Source organism: Rhinolophus hipposideros (genome assembly GCF_964194185.1).
Source record: "Rhinolophus hipposideros genome assembly, chromosome: 6".
NCBI classification, from domain to species: Eukaryota; Metazoa; Chordata; class Mammalia; order Chiroptera; family Rhinolophidae; genus Rhinolophus; species Rhinolophus hipposideros.
The window spans coordinates 67,733,171-67,756,863 of record NC_138052.1 but is presented as its reverse complement, the minus strand read 5'-3'; the positions used below and the strand labels follow the sequence as shown (position 1 = coordinate 67,756,863).

Sequence of the window (23,693 nt, the reverse complement as noted above, 5' to 3'; positions counted from 1 at the left end):
ATAGTTGTATGTCTTCAATTCTGCATAGTAATGCATATGCGCACTAAAATTCAAGAGCTGCAAGCCAGACTACAGGAAGAAACAAGGGGGATTTTATAGGTAAATCTGGGCTTTCAACCATTCTGTCTTTAAGAGAATTTTTAAGCACCTTGAATAGAAGAAAGTATGGATTGGAATTCTGAAACTTTTCTAACTACCATCAGGGTTCACTCCATTTTATTTTGATATTAAGCCTCTTTAATTTTAACAAATGCTGATGGATTTAGTTTTGTTGGAGGATTAAAGTACAGGGGTCTTTAGAGGAGGTAAGTTCTTAAGTCAGCACCTAACTGATGAGCTGTGATGTGACTCTGCTCTTCTGGACAGCGCTGATGCCTCTCCACCAGCTTCCTTCCTCAGTCTGTTTCTCTTTGCCCTGGGTGTCTTCTCTTTATCAAATCTGAATATGCTAGCCACCATGCTTGTAGATATTCATGCAATTTATAAATTGCTGATTCTATTTTCCTAGGCTAAGTCATACTGACAGAAATTAAAATGGTTACTATTTTTGTCATCATAGTACCTGGCACTGAAGGAACCAACATTGGCAACCGTGTTTCCCTAAAATGAGACCTAGCCGGACCATCAGCTGTAATGTATCTTTTGGAACAAAAATTAATATAAGACCTGATATTATATTATATTATATTATATTATATTATATTATATTATATTATATTATATCATACCTGATCTTATAGTAAAATAAGACCGAGTCTTATATTAATTTTTGCTCCAAAAGATGCATTAGAGCTGATGGTCCAGCTAGGTCTTATTTTGGGGGAAACACGGAAATAGTGTCAAGGACCTACTATTGTCTATGTGGAGTCATTTGTCTTGGGTGTGAAGTCAGGATTTCTACACAAGCTGAATCAGTTACCACCATTACAATGTAAAATGAGAGGAAGTGTCATGCAAAGTTCTTTTTCAAATAAGCCACAGGTTCAAGCCCAGGGTAAAGTGAGATAGATTGATTTATGCTCTGATTTAGATGCTCCTGTTACCACAGCCCCATACAGAGGATAGGTTCCCTGAAGTTGGCTTAAACTCTTATGGTCTGAGTTGATAATGGCTGAAACTGATTGATAGGTATATGGGAATTTATTACAACATCCTATCTTCTTCATGTTAAGTTTGAAATTCCCTATAATAAAAAAATAAAGAAACATATACCTTTTGACCTTGTTATACTCTTTCCATAGGAGCTCATGAAAAGGCCACAGCTCAGGCTCTGGGACCTGACTGGTGTGCCTTCGAAGCCCAGCTCTGCCACGTAAGGCTGTGTGGCTGTAAGAGGGCTGGGTAATGTTTCTGCCCTTCGTTGTCCTCATGGGTAAAATGGGGATAACAGTAGTATCCAAACCGTGGGTTACTGTGACAATTAAATAAGGTGCTACGTATCTAGTATTGCCTGACATAGAGCAAGTGCTCAATAAAAGTTAGCTATTGCTTCAGAATTTAGACTAAAGGCTTACAATCCTGTGCAGTTATGGTTTACGTAGCAAGTACAGATCAGAAAGATAGACATACAGGAATTTATTTTCCTGCTTCAAGAAGGGTAGTGTGTATAGTAAAAGATCAGTAGTCTGGAAGTTAGCCTGGAATAAACCAGCTTGCTTCATAGCTCTGTGCAAGTCACATTACTTCCATGTTGAGCCTTCTAGAGAAGGGGTTTAAGTTTCTGATTTAATATTTGTTATTAAACTCTCTGTGCCATTCCATGAATAAACAAAAGTATGTTGTTTGAAAATCAATTAAATGAAATTACTGGGGAACATTCTAAGACATGGCCTAAAAGCACAGATTTTAGTGGTCACAGTGATCTTAGACTAATCAATTAACATTGCTTGTTTCGATTTCTTTCATCTATAAAAAGGATGTTTGCAAAGATTAAATGAGATTCTAGAGCTAGAGTGCTCAGTACAGTGCCCTCAATAAATAGGTGTTATTTTAAAAATATATTCATATCACTAATATTGATAAATGGTAAGACATTATTTTCATTCATTTATTCATCAAATAATTGTTGAGTGTCTACTATGTGCCAGACATGATTCTAGGATATAGCAGTGAACAACGCACAGAAAGTGCCTTCAGTCACAGATAATAAATCAGTAGAGATGTAACAGATAGCAAGTGGTAATAAGTGCTATGAACCGATGTGCAGTAATACATTATAATAGGGTATTTCCATCAAGCAGATACGAGAGATATAAATAACTTCAAGAGCATAGACAATTGTGAAGGCTAGTAAAATAATGAGGAAGAAATACATTTTCAGTATTTACTACCTGATATTCTTTTTGTTTATTTTTAAAATGAGATATCATTGACATAGAGCATTTTGTTAGTTTCAGGTGGTGCAGCATTAGTGATTCGATAGTTGTATGTATTACGAAATGATCACCACCGTAAGGTCTAGTAAACATCCGTCACCACACATAGTTACACGTTTATTTTCTTGTGGTGAGAACTTTTTACTACTTTTGTTTTTAATATGACGTATTTAAATTTTTAAAAAGAATGCTATGCAGATAAAATAAAGTCGGATTAGTGGGTTGGAGAGTATCTGGGAGTGTGTTGAGATGGAGGGTATATGGCTATTTTATGGAGGCTGCTCTGTGAAGCCTCCAGATAATGAGCTATTTGAAGCAGAAGTACCAGGAAAGCCATGGCTCTCTGGAGAAGAGCTTTCCAGACAGAGGAAACAAAGTACAGATGCAATGGCCCCGAGGAGGAAATGCTCGTACTTCACTATAGTGGGGGATAGTGTGGCTTAAGCAGAGTGAGGGGGATTTGTTAACCATCAGGGTAGAGGGAGGCCAAATCCTAAGAGCCTAAATGTCATGGAAAATTTTGGAGCTGATTGTCCATGAGGGAAGAAGCCACAGGTTAGTTTTCATCAAGGAGTGATATGTCCCACTTGGGTGTTAAAAGATTTCAGCTGATGGCTATGTCAATAATAGATTGCAGGGGGCCAAGGTTGGGAAGGGACGCTTTTGCCACAATCCTGGAAAAAAAGAAGATAGTGGTTTAGTGTGAACTGGATAGGTTCTACATATATTTTAAAGAAAGAATATAGATGATCATGGCTTTGAGGGCTGCTATTAGTCATGCAGCACCTATGTGTGAATCAGAACAGGATTATAGGTAGATATTTTCCTGCCAAATGCATCTGTGTGGCTAGTAAAATGTGTCCTTCTCAGAAGTCACATCCTTGTACCAGGGCATGGCACGGTTGGTGAGGGGGTAGTGGAGGGTGGGGAGAGGCTCTTTTTTAGCACCCACTTGCCTTCATGTCCTAGAGCCCTTGGGCAGGACTACAACCCTGTGATTAAGAAGGAAGATAAAGATCACTCCAAAGTTTTGGGCCTGAGCAACTAGAAGAATAAAGTTGCCATTTATTGAGAAGGGGAAGGCTGCAGATGGAGCAGGTTTGGGAAAGGAAATGAAGAATATGGTTTGGGACACGTTAAGCTTTAAAATGCATATTAGATATTCAAATGGAAATATCAATAAGTAGTTGCCTATTCAAGTCTAGAAGTAAAGGGAGAAGCTGGAACTGGGATATAAATTTTGGATTCATCAGCATATGAGTTCATGTTTCATATATATATTTCGCGCATAACATAATAACCATAATGATTCACAAAAATAATGTAATGAGAAAGTTTTAAAACAATTTTTATCAGTATTCTTAATTTCTATAGGTCCTTTTAAATCTAATTTTTGTTATGATTGTTGTTAACATATACTCGGGGAAAAATTCAAATGATTTTTAAAAGGATAAGATGAAATAAGTGCATATGCTCATAACTTTATTTCTCATTTTGAGAGGTAACCACCATTAACAATTTCTCTTACAACCATCTAAAATTTTTTATTAATATAGAAGTATACATATATACACATGTGTATGTCTAGATATATTTGCTTTTTATATAAATGAGGTGATGCTGTACATACTGTTTGCAACTTAGTTGGGTTTTCTTTTGATAGATTTTGTCAAATCAGTCTCCATAAATATAAGACCAACCTATATTCCCGCCAGCAAAATGTAAGATTGCTTTTTTCACTGTGTCTTAAGTAATGCTGGACATGACCAACTTAATCACTGCCAATCTGGTAGTTAAAAACATAGTACTTTAAAAATGTACATATTTTTTCCATGTGTTTATTGACCTTCTATATTTCTTTTTATGTAAGCTGCCTTTTGATGCCCTTTGTACATTTTTCTAATTTTTAAAATGGTTTGTAAGAGCTCTTTGTATATTAAGAAAATTAGTCTTTTATCTGTGCTAAGCCTGTTTTGAAATAAATTGTGCCTTGAATAATCACTGTGGTAGAAAAATAAAAAAGTTCAGGAGACGACAGCAGGGATTTTGGCTGCTGAAGCCGCCGGAGACAGGCTTCTCTTCTGTACCCTTCTTTACTTCCCTTCCCCCTCTTATCCCCTCCTCCCAATATTCCTACAACCTTTTGTTTTGTTTTTTATTTCAATGTCCTTTGTCATGCGTATACATATATCTTTTTTTCACCTTATAGATTTAATAAAAATTATTTTTACACTTATTATAATTTTGTTTTTTAGTAATATGAAGCCTCTTAACCTTAACATAGCATAGGCCCTCATAATAACTCTGAACTTGGCACTGGTACATAGAACATATTTCCATAATTGTTTTCATTATAATCAGTGGAAGAAATAAAGGAGAGAGGAGGAAGCATCATCTGTATACAAGATATTATACAAAGCCTGTGCAATTTTTATCTCTTTTCTTCTTCTCTGGAAGGCACCTTTTATTGTTCTCATTGTATAGATGAGGAAAGAAGCTCTAAGTGAAATTAAGAAACTCACTCAGGGTCAATGGTTAGAAATTAAAATGTTGGACTGTAACAAAGTCTGTATGCCTCTGTTGAATTACGAAAGCCACATGTTTTTAGTAACTTTTTCCTCCAAGTTTAACAGAAAAGTCTCCTGAAAAAAATATTCTGATTATGTCAATATATTCAGGACTGAACTGACAGATATAAGAATATATCAATTTATTCAGCTACAGTATTAGTAGATTGATAGATATAAGAATATATTAATACATTTAGTGCCTTTGGGGAAAATCATTTGAAAAACGAGAAAGAACGTAAAGGAATTCATATATAACTGTCAGTTTTATGTATTATGATTTTTAGTCTAATTCTTTAGTTTCCTGTGTTTCCTTAATTATCCCAAGCGTCTTTCTGATGTGCTGTTCCGAGTGGTCTCCATCTGTGACCTTGGAGGCTGAGCCTCTCATGTAGATAGTTGTGGGGTTTGAGGTGAGCAAGCATTTGTGTCATTGGCTTCTTTTTTGCAGGCCTACAATGGGCATCATCAAGCCTTGGAAGTCCTGCTGCAGTCCCTGGTGGACCTGGACATCAGGGACGAGAAAGGCCGCACTGCTCTGGATCTGGCTGCCTTTAAGGGACACTCAGAATGTGTGGAAGCACTTATTAATCAGGGCGCCTCCATCTTTGTGAAAGACAACGTAACCAAAAGAACTCCACTTCATGCCTCAGGTGGGTCTTGTCAAGAGCTTGGTTACCCTAGTTGTATAGCCCATTTATGAGTTTGACTAAAAAGATAGCAGCATCTTCTTCCATCCCAATTTTTAAAATATTCATTTTCTTTCCACTTCTGATATGCCTACACTCTTCCTAAATGCTTGGCTTACTATCCACTTGGAGATGATTGGTGTTCTCTGACGAGACAGGCTCTGGTCTTCTTTAAAAGCTTAATGTTTTTAGAGCAGTTTTAAGTTCGCAGCAACATGGAGAGGAGGGTACAGAGATTTCCCATATACTCCCTGCCTCCCACACATTCACAGCTTCCTGTTATCAACATCCTTCACCAGAGTGGTACGTTTATTACAACTGATGAACCTATGTAATAACTCTTCTGTGCTCCTTCTGGTCATCTTCTTAATTCAAAACAGAGTTCAGAACCTATGGCCAAGACTTATCACAAAAGTTTCTGAAAAACAGTGCAAGGTATAACGTGATCTTCGGATAAGTTACAGAGAACAAAATCACACAGCATTTTAAAGGATAAAATTCAGGATATTTCAGGGCTATTTCATAAAAGGAGTCATCACACAGCAATCTAATCAGTACATCATTGTGCCAGCCTAGATGATGCTTCTTAGCTTTTGCTCTGATTCTTGATGTATCAAGTGTAAAACTAGAGACTCTTAAAAAGTGCATGCTTATATCAAAAAGGAAGTAATTTGCCTTTTCTGGGATTTTTCTCTAATATGCGTAAAATAAAACTGTATTAAAACACTGCTAGACATATACACAGATATAAAGGTAATGTGGAAGAGAGTCTAGCTCAACCAAGGCATAATTTTCTTTGCAGTCAGGAATTCAATGATATAAGCCTTTGATCAGGATAGTAAATATTGTCTTATAATGAGAAATAACTGTCTTACACCATTAAATAATGGATATATTGAGGAAACAAAGGAGTGAAAATAGTTTTTCAGAAGACTTAATGATTCTTGTTACTTGGGAAATTTTTCTCAGAATGTTAGGCCTCATATAAGTATTTCCACCCACATCCCAAATTTCCAAACCACTGAAGCAAAACAATATGGAGATTGAAAACAACAACAACAACAACAACAACAACAAAAAACAGCTGTTGCCTAATTACCTGAAATGATTGTTCCTGAAAAAAACTTTAGCCATGAGGTCAGCAGTGGTTGGTACGGTTAAATTATAAATTCTTATTTCCTATCACATTCAGTCTTTTTGGTGTTTTTATAAAATTTGATAGTCTAGACATTCTTGGTATTATTGGAAAGTTCACATTTAGTTTTCCTTTTTAAAAACTGGTTACCTCTTCTTAAGGCAAGCATCCTGCTTTAGATACTGTGTACTTCTTGACAATTACAAAGGGCCTATTTTCGTTGTGGAAATCGCCGTTGTAAACAGGTAAACAATGAAGAATAATCATCCTCACTTATTTGCCGCTGTGATATAGGCTGTGGTCCAATGGAGCCCCCTTGTGGTCAAAGAGACTAACTCATTTTGAATTTCCCTCCTGTCATTCATGAAAAAACACTGTGTTATTTGACTCTGTTCTCCACAAAATGTCCGCTCTGTGGAAGCTTTAGCCTGTGCTTTGAGAATCTGCATGTCCAGAATCTTTTCCAACTCATTTGAAAGGCCATTTTTGTTGTTGTTGTTTTGTTTCAAATGCAGGGAATACTCTGAGGAGCAGGAGCCAGGATGGATATTAGAGGTTTTGGCACATATAGTAGCAATGACAGTTGTGGTCTTTGAGCAGCATGAAAAGTGACTGTCACTCATAGCCAGGGAGAGGCTGAGAGAATCTGAGACAAAGCTGGACTTGGCAGGGCACGGCTAAGGAGATGTTAGCATCTTTTTGCTAGAAGGAAATTAGGGAAAATGTAGTGTGTGGGAAGCCAACAAGAATTCTAATTTGGCTACATTTTCACAACAAGGGGGACTTACATTTACCTGAGGGCTATTAGCTCAATTCAAAACGCTGCAGTATACCTCCCCCCCACCCACCCCAAAGAAAGCACTGCTGTGGAAATCGGTTTGCTCGCCTCCACACTGGGTAAGTGAGCTGAACATAGATGATTTATTTCCCTTTTTCTGTTTAGCCAGAAATCAAACATCCTTGGAACTATTATGAGAGTATATGAAGAATATCAAATTGACATAGAAAGAGGCATCAATCAAAATACGCTACCTTCACTTTATGAACCCATCTCCTGTAATATTTAGCTGTCAGTTCTCTGCTGTTCATTTCCTTTTAAGCATACATTAAACTACTTGCATATTTCACCAGTGGTAACAGATACAGTGTAATATTTAAAACAAACAAACAAACAAACAAATAAATAACAGTAACAACAGTATATCGCCTGTACTGCAGTCTCCAGAATTTCCTCCTGAGATACGCAAATGGAACATTGGTGAGAAAGAGCTGAATGCAATGGTCTACAAAATGTGGGCATTATTTCTGTAGTTCATTTGAGTGGTGTCGATACATGTGAGCTAATTCTAATATGTATTGTCCCTGAAAAAGGTGTCATTGTTAAATTAGCATTCTGTCATGACTGGCATGCAATAAAAAGAACTGTAAAATGCAGCTCTTAGAACAGCCTTCATCAACCTAATAACATAGCTGCATTTTCTCCTTCTCTCTCCACATCCATAAGGAGGTAAATCCAATGCATTTTATAGTGTTCTTGTTGTTCAGAGAGGAGAGAAGTTCACATTTAATTTTAAACATACATATTCTCATCCTACTCCCTGAGTGGAAAGCCATCTCTGTTGTAAAGCTACGGGTTCCATTCAACAAGCTGGAGGAAAGTACCTTACTTCTGGGATTGTCATCTCAGCCCCTGAGGCACCACCACTCCTAAAAGAAGCATCTTTCCTGGTGTGCACAAGGACGCACCCAGGTATTTGTATTCAGACGGTAAAGGCCGACACAGTGTTCTGGCTGCGTCTCTTGCCCATTGCCAGCCCAGGTCTGCTGGGTGAGTAGGGGTGAAGGCCAGGCAGTGCCTGGGACACAGTGAGGAGGGCTCTGGAGTCAGAGCTTGCAGGGGTGGGAAAAGGAGTGGACAAGAGGAGACCATGTGGTGTGAGGCTACAGGACCACACCCCTCACACCGCACCAGTGTGCTTGAGACACTGGCAGGCAGAAAAACAGTGGTTTGAGGAACTCCGGGACAGAGCTGCAGCCACAGGCTGTGAGTCCAGTCAATTAATCAGTGAACAGTGAGCTGATGGCTCGTGTACACCATTCCTCCTTGAGGATTTGCTTTAAGTCACTGCTAATCAATCAGAATTGTTGCTCAGTGTCTATCTCAGAATGTAAAATGACCAAGGGAAAAAGAGGCAGGACCTATTCTCTCTCGTTCTCCTTCTCTTCTCTCCTCTCCCCTCCTCCTCTCCTCTCCTTCCCTCTGCTTCACTTCCTCTCTTCCCTCCTCCTCCCATCCTGTCTTCCCCCTTCTCTCCTTTATCCTGCTCCCTTCTTCCTTCTTTTTAAAAAGGGCTGGAGGAGGGCTGGACACAGGATTATATAGTATTGGATGACTCTCTTAGAGAAACGAAAAGGATAATTGGAAAGTGTGGAGAGATTATCAGTCACATTCAAGGAGGTAAGAAAGGACATCGTGTTTAAGGGAAAACAAGGGTCAATATAGGAACCAGGGAAAAGTTATATAAGGACCAAAGTGCTCTGATAGGAAGAAAGGAGAAGATGGATTAGTAAAATAAACATTGGAGCACACGGCATCCAGCAGCGAGTATGAACTGGCAACCTGGGGATATCTGTCAGCAACGATTGAAAACCACTGATTCAAAGTCCAAGTAAATTTCGCTTTGGAGGGATATGCATAGTGTTGATGTGTTTTTAAAAATGTCCATTGTTTTCTTTTTCAGTAATTAATGGTCACACACTGTGTTTGCGGCTATTACTAGAAATTGCAGACAACCCAGAAGTGGTGGACGTGAAAGATGCCAAAGGACAGTAAGTGTTTTCGCACTTGGCCTGGGGTTGACATTTCAGTCACAACAGGTAATCGGGTAAATTGCTAAGCAGCTAGGAGGGCTGACTGCTGAATTTTCGATTGGGGGTATATATTTGAGTGAAATTCATGGATGAGAGCCCTAGAATAATGAGGTGACTTTTGCTAGAGTATACGTAGCCAAGAAAAGTGTGTGTGTGTGTGTGTGTGTGTGTGTGTGTGTCTTGATGAAAAAGAGCCAACTTTTTATGTTTGTGGCCATGTATCCTGGCCTTTTAAAAATATTCCCTTCTTTGTTTCTTCCTTCTATCCATTTTTACCCTCTTGTGAAGCTGCTACATTCCCATTTTCAAATTAATAATGGCAATGACCTCAAGAAGTTATCTTAACCATAAAAATCCTTCATATTTTTAACCTTTCTTGGGTTTGTTTTTCCAAAGTATTTTCCATCTGTTAGCCCATTCCTACACCCAGTCTTCTCTTACAAATAGGAAAAGCAGAGCAAAAATGCAGTAGTGACTCCACCCAGATATGTGAGTTAGTGTTGAAGTCCCACGTAGACTCTCACCTCCTGGATTCCAGCACTCTGTGCTTTCCTCTAGACTTGTCAGACTTTTCCTCAAGGCAAGGAAACTCGGTTCAAATGAAATATTGAGCAGAAGCCAACATAGAAAACTGTGAAAGTAGATCTGCTCTGATAAAAGCAAATGGGTCTCCTATATATACAGACTCCCTACTCAATTGATAGTACATGCTGCGAAGTTTTGAAAATGATGAGATTAAAACGAACATTTTGAGAAGGACCTTTTCCCTGCCCCACCCGTATTAATCATTCTGCTAACACCAATACCATGTGGCCATTAAAGACCAGAGACAGATAGCTTGTTCCAAATGGCATATAGCATATTGTGGACATGCAAAAAATATTAAGCAACTCTCAAGAAGAGAGAGAGAGAGAGAGAGAGAGAATGTGACAGAGAGACAAAGGATCAAAGAGAAGGAGGTCCTTCCACTGGAAGTATTGAGTACTTTTAAAAAATCTTTTCAAAAGCCTATTTCTCTCTCTCCCTAGAACCCCGCTGATGCTTGCAGTAGCATATGGACACATTGATGCTGTTTCGTTGTTACTTGAAAAGGAAGCAAATGTAGATGCCGCTGACATCATGGGGTGCACAGCGTTGCACAGAGGGGTACGTACATCTTGCTCAGCTTTGGTCAAGGAATTTTGTAGTAAGCATGTTTCCTCTTTTCTTTCTCGTATGAATTTTCAGTAAAAAGATTGTTTCCTGAGATAGCCAATTAACCTCAGGCAGTCAAAAAGAAATTACAACATCTTTTGCAAAGGTAAAATAATGACAGGTGCTCATAGGTCCTGCTCTTGAGATTTCAGGTTAGATTGTGATAATAGATACAGGAACACTTACTGTTGGTGGAATTCGTTCCACTTTCTCATTACAACATACTTGCACATCATAGAAAATTTGCCAAATATTTTTGTTTTTTAAAGCCCAGAGAAGAAAAATAACCATCAGCAGTAGTCCTACTTCCTGGAAATAACCTTTTTTTTTTTGGTTTACATAACCAATCTTTTTTTTTTTCTGTATGTAGATTTATTTTAAATTAAAAAAAAAGAGAATACTGAAGATGCTATTTGGAACCTACTTTTTCTCTTTTACACTATCAAGAACCTTTTTCCATGTCACTAAGTATTTTTCTGGTCCATTCATTTTTAATGGTCCATGGTGTGCAGGTGTCATAATGTATTCCAGTGATAACTTAGTTTGGAGGAGTCATGCTATTTTTGATTGTTCTTTATTATAAATATTGGCCCACTCCCCACATGAGATATGTATCCTGTGACAATTTCCCACTGAAATATGTATCCTGTGCACAATCCTTTGTATATGTCTGCTGAACTGTTTTTAAAAGCATGTTGAAGAAACTGAATCACACAAAAACAGAAATCATAAAAGTGCTATTTGGGGATGTTGCTGAACACCGTGGTCAATGAAAAGAAGAGGATCTCTAAGTGGTCAATGTCATAATCATAGTCCGTATTTCTTGGGTTCTTCCTGTGGGCTGTGCAGCAGGCTGAGGGTCTTTACATATCTCATTAGTCCTCACGACAACCTATGAGTTCATTATTACTATTTTCATTTACAGATGAATAAAATGACTCACAGGGAGATGGCTTGACTTGTCCAAGTTTTACCAGGGGAAGCCAGGATTTAACTCACATCTTCCTAATTCTAAAGCTGATGTTTTCCACTATGTCACGATCCCGTTCATGGTTATGTTTGAAGAGTCATGTTTCCAAAATGCTGAAGTGCACACACACTTTTCTGATAGGAATCTTGCTGGGTTGTCCTGCCTCTCTCCTCTACAGTAGGGCAGAGTTTGCTTTCCTTAAGGCTCAGGCCTTTATGTCCACTTCCTGTGAGCCCAGCCTCATGTAGCCAACTGCGTCACTTCCTGAGTCTTCTGCTCTACTGAGGTTTGTTTTGTGTTTTTAATTGTAATGCATCAGATTATGACGGGACATGAGGAGTGTGTGCAAATGCTGCTGGAACAAGAAGTGTCAATTCTCTGTAAAGATTCCAGAGGAAGGACACCCTTGCATTATGCGGCTGCTCGTGGCCACGCCACATGGCTGAGCGAGCTGCTCCCGATGGCACTTTCTGAGGAAGATTGTTCTTTCAAAGATAACCAAGGCTACACGCCACTGCACTGGGCTTGTTACAATGGTGAGTTGATTGTCTCTTGACTGATTCCGTCCGGTAGGCTTCCTTCCCCAGCACCACTGTGATCCCAATGGAAGTGAGAATATAGCATAATGCTGTAAACCATAGTTTCGAATCTTTCTGCACCCAAGATGCCTTTTTATTCTGTCATTATTAATACTTTCCTCTCCATGGCTACCATGATGCTTATATGGAGTAAAAATTCACTTTCCCCCTTTTTGTTAATCAGTAACATATAGCGCCTAATCAGAACTTCTGATGGACTGAAATAATCCAATTTAATTGGTTTCTCATTTACGTGAGAAAACCAGGGATCCTATAAGGAATTAAAATAATAGTAGCTAAAAACAAAAAGTATATAATATAATAACCTATCACAATTGACTACTATCCAGACTACTAGATGATTTGTCTTTTGACATTTCTTTTTCATATCTCATAACCCCCATTTATTTTGTTGCACTTGTCATTTGGAAGATTTAAAATTTTTATTTCACTTATTTGAGTGAAAAAGAAATGCATGCTAATTGTAATATTTCAAAAATACTGAAGTGTCTAAAGTAAAGTTAGTCTGTTTCCCAACTTACTTTCTGATGTAATTTGGTGTGTACCTTTCATAATTTTTCCTTTGGGAGTATAAATAAATACAAATGTACGTGCATCTGTTTTTTTTTTTTTACACTAGAATCATGAAACTATCATTCTATAATTTTCTTTTTTGTTTTGTTTGCTTAACACATTGTCCGACAGTGGGGCAAAGATGTAATGACCACTGTAGTGAGAAGGTATCTTCAGACAGAAGAACAACGCAGGCAACTCCATAGGACATAACAGCATTTATTATAGAGTAATTTGCTTATAGGGATGTAAGGTCGGAGCAGACAGACAACCTAGCACCCTGCACAGATTATTCTTTACTAATTGACCCCTGTTACAGTACTTTTTTTATAGTATAACTCAGGTACTAATGATTGACAAGACAAAGGAACAAAGACCGAAGTATGCAACCAGAGCCATACCTCCTGGTGGTCTTGTGATGGATGATAGTTCATGATCGAAACCATCACCAGTTTGATATTTGTCACGGTTGTCATGCCATTCCGGCCATAACTACAAAAATATTTATGGCTGTATTTTTATGGAACACAGATAATCATCAACTCGAAGGCTTTGATATGCTTGCTGAGGGCAGTGAAGTTTGGTCAAAGGTCACAGCATGAAAGAAATCCAGGACAGAGATGGAGTTAGTTTTGTTCATCTCTGTATCTATACACATTCTACAACAGATATCCTTACAAGTTAATATATATCAGTATTGATTGATCTTCTGAATAGTTGCATATTATTTCATAGCAGATAGATATAGATGCGTGCATGTACCAGAATTTATTTATTTAGCCAGATCCCTATTGATGGACATTCAGATTGTTTTCAGGTTTTTTTTCCTGTTACAAACAATGCTGCAGTGTGTATGTTCATATTATGGTACCTTAAATTTTGTCAGATAAGTTTCCAGTAGTGAAATTATTGCTAAGAGGGTATGTATATTTTTTAATTTTAATAAATTATACCACGTTACTTTGTAAAAAGTATATCATAATTTAGTATTCCACCAAACATGTGTACTCGTATAACTTACTATTTTCCTGATCCTTTGCCAGCCCATATCATTTTTTTTATTTTTGTTAATTTGAAGGACAAAAAAAGGTTGTCTCATTATTTTAGTTTGTATTTCCCTATGTGTTTATTTATTTACATTTCCTCTTCTGGAAATTACCTTTGCCATCTATTGCTCTTGTTTTTTTTTTTTTTCTGTTGAGTTGTTTATCCTTTCTCATACATTTGTTGGAGCACCTTGTCTTAAAGATATGAATCCTCTATGTTATGTGTGTTATCTATGTTTTCGTTCAGTCTACCATTTGTCTTTGTTCCTTGTTTATGACATTTTTTTCATGCACAAATTTTGAGCTTTTATCTAGTTGAATCTGTCATACTTTATCTTATGGGACCAAGGTTTCCAGTATTGCTTAAGTCTTTCACCCCTAAATGTATATGGATATTTTCCCACATATTATCTGCTCTATTTCTCTAATTTTGTTTTTCCATTTTCAATTCTTATATTAAAATTTTTACTCAGAAACTATGATTACTAGGTCCAGAAAGATTTTGGGGATGCTCTAATTTAAGACCCTTCATTTTGTTTTTATTATAGTCCCCTTTTATCATTGGCTCTGATCTCAGTACTCTCACTGAGCAAATTTTCTACTTGCTGAACTTGTTTTTGTTCCCTCTGCCACTGGAGAATTGTGACTTTTTTGTTTAACCTATTAATGGATGAGGGCTCCCTAACCCCTATCTGAGTCAAGCTGTGAGATCTCTATGGCAGTGGGAAACTGACAGGAAGGAGAAGATGAAGTAAGAGTGTTGATTATACACATTATAATGGCAGGTGGCAAACCCACTGGACCACATCCTGTCTTCTGGAATGGGGTGAGGGTGGAGAGAATGGCATGTCTCTCTCCATTCTTAGGCCTCTCCAGGTGTAATCAGGGAAAGAGGAGCAGTTCTTTCATAAGCAATTCCAGTGCAGTCTTCTTCCAGGTCCAAGTTTCAAGCTTCCATCTTTCCAGAATCCCCTTTACTTTGAAATACTGAAACTCGTTCAAGGACCTCTAGTCCTATCCACACAGACCCTTAGGTTGGGGTTCAGATAGTCTCCAAGGAATGGTATGTGTAGATGCTTCCTAAGCTAAATCCTTTAGAGGAATGGATACTAATAAAGAAGGTTGAAGTGTCTGGGACTGTTTGAGTGAGGGTCGGATATACTAGATGGAAAGCTAAATAGTAAAATTTGCATCAGTTTGGAGGATTTTAATATTCATTACTTCACATGTCACTTAATACTCCTAAAAGCAGTTTCACGTTTTCTTTTTATACTTGAAAGAAAGATTTGACTTGTGTTTTAATACTTAAAAATTTTGTCCGTTCTACATTATTCTAAGGTAGATCATAAGAGAACTCTAATTTAGCACTGAGTTCAGCCAAGAGGTTCCAGGACAACAGTCTGTATTCCACAGCCAAAAAGATTTGCCTTCTTGCCTTAACAATTGTCCATTACTTCACAAACCATGTCCTGGTGCTTTACCAAGTAAAGCTCCTGTCATCCTGTGACATCGGTAGGGCACAGGATGTTCCTAGTCCAATTTTTTCATACATGAGAAATTGAGGCTCACAAATCCGAAGTGATTTGCCTTAGATAACATAACAGGTAAGCTAACAGAACTGGGGCCTTAATTTAAATTCAGTTGATTTGGAAACTACTTGTCATTTTGTTGAAAATAATTCCTCACATTCATTTATCTACTTTTAAAACAAAAATATTTATTGGGCATATATATCCCAGGAACTGGTCTTGGTGCTATTTTAAATACTTATATTGTATTTTACAGTCAAAGTCCTTTTACCTGCATTATCTCAGATCTATTTTCTATCAATCACATCTTTCTCCTGTACTACGGTGCATAAATATAAGCTAACCTATTCATATGGGTGAAAGAGAAATTTCCTACTATGAATATGGGCAAACCAAGGCATACTTAATGTTAGGCATCTATCAAGAGCTGAGAGTAACATAGAATCTATTCTGTTTGCAAATGAGGTCACTTCTCTGTCTGTTTCCCTCCACCAAACCATATGGCCTTTATTGTTTTATTTATTCATTATGTCTTGGAACATCTGTCAGCATAGTTAATAACATTTTGGCATTTTGTGGACTTATTCCATGGAGAATGAATATTCATTCAATTCAGGAAAATTCATTAGCCAGAATTCAATGCTTAATGACAAAAAATTGATTGTGTTTAACAAAATTTCTTTCTTGGAAATTTTCTAAATTCTTTTGATTCCTTGCAGGTAATGAAAACTGTATAGAGGTACTTTTGGAGCAAAAATGTTTTCGCAAATTTATTGGTAATCCCTTTACTCCACTGCACTGTGCAATGTAAGTAGAAATGCTGGAAGTTAATGGTGTTGCATTAATTCTTTTACTGCACATAGGGAAATTGCTTTTTAGAGAAGGCAAAAGCTTTTACATTACAGATAATACCAATGTATTCCATTTTTCTGCTAAAGGCAAATAGGTCTGATAGCAAAGTATGTTCCCTAATGTTAATGATTTTCCAGGAGCTTTTTGTGGATGGCCACAATTCCACAAAGGCTCACATACTACCTTAGGGAAACTATATCAAGAGGTGGACGGGGAGACACATTACACACCATGTGAAGAGCTCTTCAGATCTTCTTCCCATTTGTCTGCCAAATTCTAAAAATAAGTTGGAGCTAGGAACAATATGCCTTTCAATTATTAGAAAAGACATTTTCTACCAGGAAGACTTTTCATATGTTGTAATTCTCCATTCTTCATATGTTATAAGTTCTTTTTTTGGTAAATGTAATTTTTGCTCTAATTTCGTATGAACCATTGTTCAGAGTGCAGACCAGCTGGCACTGGTGTTCAGCTGAGAACCATGGTCAGCCTGGGGGCCTAAGACTTGGGCGTGCTTTGCCTGTGCCTGATCTCTGAACTTCACATGAAGCTTATTCATTTGACTGGAAAGATATCGGAGGCATAAAATGGATCAATAAAGAGTAGGAGTGATTGTAAATCTGAAGGAACCACGTTTGTTTGTTTTTTCACGTTCATATCCCCAAAACACCTACAATGATGCTTCGTATAAATGGTATGCAGTAAACTCCTTGCTGGATGTAAGGTTTCTGAAGAAATGCTACGGTTACAGACTGTATGCCATTAGAACTGTTAAATGATTAAAGAAGACAATTTAGGAGATAAGAAAAAACACTTTATTTAACACTTTCAGAAGCGGGCAATTTCTACTCTCAAGAATTCAAAGAACTGCAAAGTGGGGCAGAAGGCAGGAAACTTTTACAGGATAAAGAGTAAAGAAGAAGGAATGGAAGGAATAAGAATATCTGAATGGCTGGGGTTAAATATCTGGGCTTATTTTAGTTACCATAGGAACGGGGCAATCACCCGTGTAGCTTGGTGATCACGGGTTGGTTACCTAGATGGTCTGACTTCTGGGCCAATGGAACATTTACAAGAACATGAAACTGAAAGTTTTGTTTTGCTGATGTGGTTTCCCAGGATCGGTAGTGATGGCCTACCAAGTAAATGCTAATGTGTGATCAATTTGACAATACCCCCACCACCACCACCCTTTTGATCAACCTCTGGCCAAGCAAGAAGTTTGGTGAAAGATGGTGTTGCAGTTATTCTCAGTTACCATTTCCTCTTTGGGTGTCAGTATATATTTCACAGGAGATGATGTCAAGTTCGTCAATCCAGTTGAAAGGAGACCATTTGTTAGCTGGCTGATGGCTATGTACACACATCGACAACCCTTGAGAGAACATACAACAGACCAAGAAGATTATTATTATTAATAACGGTAGAAGTGGTCCTAGGATTTACAGGGTGCTTCTAAGCCAGGGTCCCCATGAACCAAACCAGCTAGAATCACATGAGTCAAGAAATGATCCTAAAGAGGAGAGATTTTTAAAAGCAGTTGTTCTGTTTGTATGTTGCATGTAACGTCTTCAGTCCCCCAGAGTGTTTATCCAATGAGCTTGTTCCAGAGAAACTGAGGCATTAGAAATCAGGGAGCAGTTTGTGACAGGCAGAACTACAGGATCACCAGCATTGTAGCAAATCCAATAGTCAATTGGAGGCTGGATTACTACCCCTCTTTGCAATGGCCGGAGATACGTAAAAATGGCACTATTTACGCCAGCGCAAGGCAAAAGACAGACAAGAGAGTCATAAAGACCTTCATGGTGTAAAAATTAGAAAAAGAATGGTCAAAGAGGGAAGAAGGAATAGAAAGAAATGGTCCTGATCTGACATTATGGGAGGAAGCAGTCTCCCTCAATGTCAGCTACTTCTGAGCAATTTGGTTCTGAGGTCAGCTATGTTTTCACAGGATGAAATGTCAGGTGGAGCCTTTTTCAGTTGTGAAATATGCACCCAAGATTTGACACATTGTAGTTTGGCAGTGGTCGAGAGTTCTTGATAGGGTCCTTTCCAAGAATCCCATTTTTGCAAAAAAACTGTCTGAAAATGACAAAAGACTTTAAAATATCCATGGTTAAAGACGTGCTGAGAGTTCATTATAATGTAATTGACAAGGAAATTTGGTTATTTCTGTGGCACACAACATTTTAAGATGATAACTGGAATTATGACTGATGAAATTATATCAGGACATGTCAGATTTTTAGGAATTTTATATAATTTCTGGAAAACACATTAATAATCTGTACCCATAAAAATATAACCTATGAAAATTAAGCATCACATTTTATTTGACAATGTTTCCTCTATAATTTAGTATATCAAATAAGCCTGATTCATTTGACATTTATTTTTATACAGATAGGGAACAAATTTTTTGAGACGTTCCAGGGACCCTCTAGAAAATCCCAATTAGTTCAAGATTGAAAAGACTTCATTTAGAATTTGATTTTTGCGAAGTTTGTCAAAAATATCCAAAGATTTTAAAACGCTTAATCAAACAGGATCATAGGTCACTGTGAAACAACACTTAGTTATCCATTTAACTAAAGTGAGAAAGACTTCGAAGGAAATATAAAAGTTACGTAATTGTAAAAAACAGAACAAAACAAACAAAAAACTGGAGCTCTTTTCATATTGAGAAGACTGGGTTTTCTTAAGTAATCAAAGACCTGATAAACAGAGTAAAGCACAGGAAATTATTTTTGCAAGACACAAACTCTGCTTTCCAGGCAGATTACATAAAAAACAGACTACTTAAAAAAGCTTTCTTTACAATTTCTTATTTAAGAGCACACCAATAACCTAAGGAAACCTTGTTTTAGCAGAGAAAAAAACAAATTCTGATTTTGCACTAGTGTACTTTTGATATTAAATTTTAAAAAAAAACTTAAATAAATTTATTCCAATCTTAGCCAGCCTGGCCACACATAAAATTCCTTTCCCAAGATTCCTTCTACAACTTTTTAAAATTTCCATTCAGATTTTTGTCCTGTTTTTTCCCTCTCTTTCTGGAATAAACAGTCCTTTTAGTTTAGAGCAAAATTACTTTCTCTTTTCTCGTACAAAAAAAATATATATATAGATATATACACATATATCTATATATATCCTTCATACCTTTCCTTATCCAAAAAAACCACATTCTAATTTTGTACATACTTGTTTCCTTTCACTCTTACTATTTCTAAGTAGTTTTAATTGATGAGATTTTTTAATCCTAGAAACTTAATTCCTGGTGAAAACTAAGAAGTAAGCAACTGTGGACTGTTACACTAACATTCTGTGGATTGGCAACTTATAAATACATTTCATAATTGCTAAAAGTATATTCTTCCTCATGGTAAATTTTTCCATGTGGCACAAAGCATGTTTATTAATAGACTTAAATATCTTTAGTTCCTCTATAAAAGAAAGGCAAAAGTGATAAACTTATCTTTAGTAATTAAAGTTTCAGTGTTTTATCTTATTTGAAAATGGTCTATATGTTCATTGAATACCCATCATTTGAGTTATCATGTAACTTTAAGCTTTCAAGTTACCAGAAAGATTTGGAAACTATTTTTAAGCATACATACATTGAAATGTTCATTTACAGACTTTTATCTTACATTTATTTAATTTACTTGTTCTTAACAGTTATGTTTAGATTACTCATGAAAATTTTGGAGATGTTAAACAGCTAACCATCATCTTAGTTATCTTTCTTGCTGACAAATTCTGTAACAGAGGTAACATAACAGCTTATTTGACTTTTAATAAACCTAAGTAGAATAAAAGTTGTGTTTCCACATTATATGTTTAATTCTAACAAGTCTGAAGACATGCCTGTTTTAATTACATTAAAACAAACTTAAAGTAGCTTTTATTTGCCAAAGATTATCCTAGGTCATGTGAAGTTGAAAAACACTTGGGTTAATTTCTATATTTCTGAGAGTATACTTGATTTATACAAGTGCCTAATTTTCTTTAAGCCAATTAAATGGAGCTCTTTACAAAATAATTTAGGCATTAGCAACCAGAGATAGAAAAAAAAATCACATATCTATAACATACATATAATTCATAGATATACGTAAATTTATAGACAGACATAAACAGAGATCTTATAGATTTTGTTTTAAAATTTTAGCTATGAAATATTTATGATAATGCAAAACTCATTAGTTTATAAAAGAACAGTTGGATCCAAATTGTGTTTCAGACAGATGGAATAAGTTAAGGTTACCTGCTTAGATGGTTACACTTTTTACTAATATTGATGAAGACTTTTAAGATTTTTCTTTCTTCTATTTCCAAATAGACAGATCTCTTTTTCAAAAAAAAAAAAAAAAGAAAAAAAGATTTTATTGGGGAAGGGGAACAGAACTTTATTTGGGAATAGTGTGTACTTCCAGGCCTTTTTTCCAAGTCAAGTTGTTGTCCTTTCCAAGTCAAGTTGTTTTTTTCCAAGTCAAGTTGTTGTCTTAGTTGTGGAGGGCGCAGCTCAGCTCCAGGTCCAGTTGCCATTGCTGTTGCAGGGGGTGCAGTCCACCATCCCTTGCGGGAGTCGAACTGGCAACCTTGTGGTTGAGAGGATGCCCTCCAATCAACTGAGCCATCCAGGAGCTCAGTGGCAGCTCAGCTTAAGGTGCCGTGTTCAATCTTAGTTGCAGGGGGGCAGAGCCCACCATCCCTTGCGGGACTCGGGGAATCAAACTGGCAACCTTGTGGTTGAGAGCCCACTGGCCCATGTGGGAATCGAACCGGCAGCCTTCGGAATTAGGAGCATGGAGCTCTAACCGCCTGAGCCACCCTGGTCGGCCCTTTTTTCTCTTTTAATAGGAATTACCTCCCTGAAGTTTGCATTTCAAAGAGATAGCACTTTGTTCTTTAGAGAAGACTTAGTAGAAAACATTTACACCTCAAAGACATGGGGAAAAATGGAAATTCCTCCAAGAATGACTTTTGTTTCCTAAATCCAGAATTTTTACAACTACAAACCTTTTGAAATAAATAGGGGAGGTTTGGGGGTAGGCAGCTTTTATGTTCCTTTTTAAAAATTTTTTTATTGAGGAATATTGGAGTACAGCGTGTTTTTCCAGGACCCATCAGCTCCCTGTCAAGTCATTTTTCAATCTAGTTGTGGGGGACGCAGCTCAGCTCCACGTCAGGTCGTGTTTCAATCTAGTTGTGTAGGGCACAGCTCACTGGCCCATGTGGGAATCCAACCAGCGACCATGGTGTTATGAGCACTGAGCTCTAACCAATGAGCCAATCAGCCACCTGCTTTTATGTTCTTATAGAGACTTAATTTGTAAAACAAATATAGTTGTTTTAATTCCTTAAAGAACTGGGTTACAACCTGAATATCAAAGGTCTGGTTCACTCATCAAACTACATTATCTTCAACTTGCTTCTTTATATTATGGAGGTCTTCAACTAAGATAGAAATAAAAAAATTTCTGTATTCTAGATTTTGAGCTGTTTGACTTTGGAAATTCCCCCCATCTCCTCCTCTCCTTGGGTACATAGTTTTATTTTAGCTTCAGGGGAGAAGTCCCTAAAAATATTCCAGTCAGGCTCTGAATATCAACTTCCAATTTGGCCAATTTCTGACCATAGAGCTACTTTTTAAAAAACTCCCTTCAAATATCTTGTCAAGTTTCAGCCAGGACAAACAGTAGATATTCCTGGCAGTATTGAACAACCTCATGGGTTCCAGAGGTGTCCCCAAAAAGGGTACAAAAGACACTACCATCCCAAGATCCAGAGCCACTCCCAAAGATAACCAAAAGAAAGAAGGATTAGGACAAACAAGAAGGCAATAGCTAATGTACAGTATGGTGACTATAAATAATAATACTGTATTGTATATTTGAAAGTTGCTAACAGAGTAAATCTTAAAAGTTTTCATCACAAGAAAAAAATTTGTAACTGTATGGTAGATGTTAATTAGACTTGTTAGGGATCATTTCACAATATATACAAATATTAAATCATGTACACCTGAAACTAATATAATGTTATATGTTTATATCAATAAGAAAAAATAACTGTTAAATTTTTTTTTCAAAGAGCAGCAATAGCTGTCCCTGGGAGAGAAAAGGATCAGTAAACCAATGGGTACTCCAAAACTAAATTCATAAGAGTCTGAATTTGGAAAGTAAGGGATAATCTGAAATTTTACCTTCCTTTCTTGATGGGAAGTAGAGAGATCAGGAAGAGCTGACTCTAGTCAGAATTCTCACCTTTTGTCAGATTCTGCCATTTTCCCCATCTGTAAACACCGGAATGAGTCATGTTTAAAGTATAGTTTCAGTACCTACCAGCATTTGACAAAGTTTTTCCATTAATTTAATTTTAGTTTCCTCATAGCTATTTAAGGGCACAACTGGTAGCTTACTGGAGAATCCCTCAAAATCTTGTCAACCCTGGGAGGGGCCCATATAGGGTTCCTCCTTTTCAGGTAGATTTGGAGATGTTCTAGTTGCACAAAACCTTCAAGGATCATCATTTTTCCAGTGTTTTGGTTAACTGCAGGTGAGACAATGATTTCTTTAGTGTCTTGATGATGGACCCCCTGTGAAGGTACAACAGGGGAGGCTCAGGTATTGATTTAGGTTTCTGGACTTGGAGCTGTGGCTTTGAGAAGAACTTTGTTTCTGGTCTTATAGTCACGTCAGAGTGGAAAGGCAATTCAGATAGAGGATTAGTTGACTCTGAGTACTCAGCTAAAGGAGGATAGAGAGGGAGTAGTAGGAGTCATTAGTCTTAAAATCTTTGTTAATTTTTCATTTGCCTTTTGCAGTCAATCTTTCAATGAAACTATTTTGGAATTGTGAAGCCTTTTGGAGACTTCTGCATACCAATAAAATAGATATTCGATTCTGTTTGTTGATTTGGGAACCCTTGCTTTCAAGTATTCTTCTTAAATGAACAATCTTATCTAATTGCAACATTCCCCGTAATGCTTCCAGGACCAAAGTTCTTAGACATAAAATAAGGAGGTTTTCTGGAAGGTAGAATGCTCAGTTCTTTCAAACTTGAGAATACCATTTCTAAGCTAATGCTCAAGTTAAGCATTGAGTCTCTTGGAGCCAAATTAAGACTTGAGAGGAATGTGGTTGTGGGTTGGGGATTTTGTGATGTTTTATAGTCTACCACATTACATGGACATTTTCTTGAGGTTGCTGGGTGACCTGGTGTCAATTTAACCTGTCTCATGACCTATTTATCTTAGCACAGGAGTCTTAGATTTAGGTGGCAAGCATTCTAACAGCTTTTAAG

General features: G+C 37.1%; 1 protein-coding gene across 6 annotated transcripts in view; it reads left to right on the top strand.

Annotated features, from left to right (window-relative positions):
* Positions 1 to 23,693, top strand: part of ANKRD44 (ankyrin repeat domain 44) — a 293,435-nt gene that overhangs the window by 256,824 nt on the left and 12,918 nt on the right. For all 6 annotated transcript variants that reach the window (XM_081051008.1, XM_081051010.1, XM_081051009.1 and 3 more), the window contains exons 18-22: positions 5,394 to 5,595; positions 9,508 to 9,595; positions 10,666 to 10,783; positions 12,121 to 12,337; positions 16,247 to 16,334. In XM_081051008.1, coding sequence (XP_080907134.1) covers positions 5,394 to 5,595; positions 9,508 to 9,595; positions 10,666 to 10,783; positions 12,121 to 12,337; positions 16,247 to 16,334 — 713 coding nt within the window. The remainder of the gene's footprint in view (positions 1 to 5,393; positions 5,596 to 9,507; positions 9,596 to 10,665; positions 10,784 to 12,120; positions 12,338 to 16,246; positions 16,335 to 23,693) is intronic.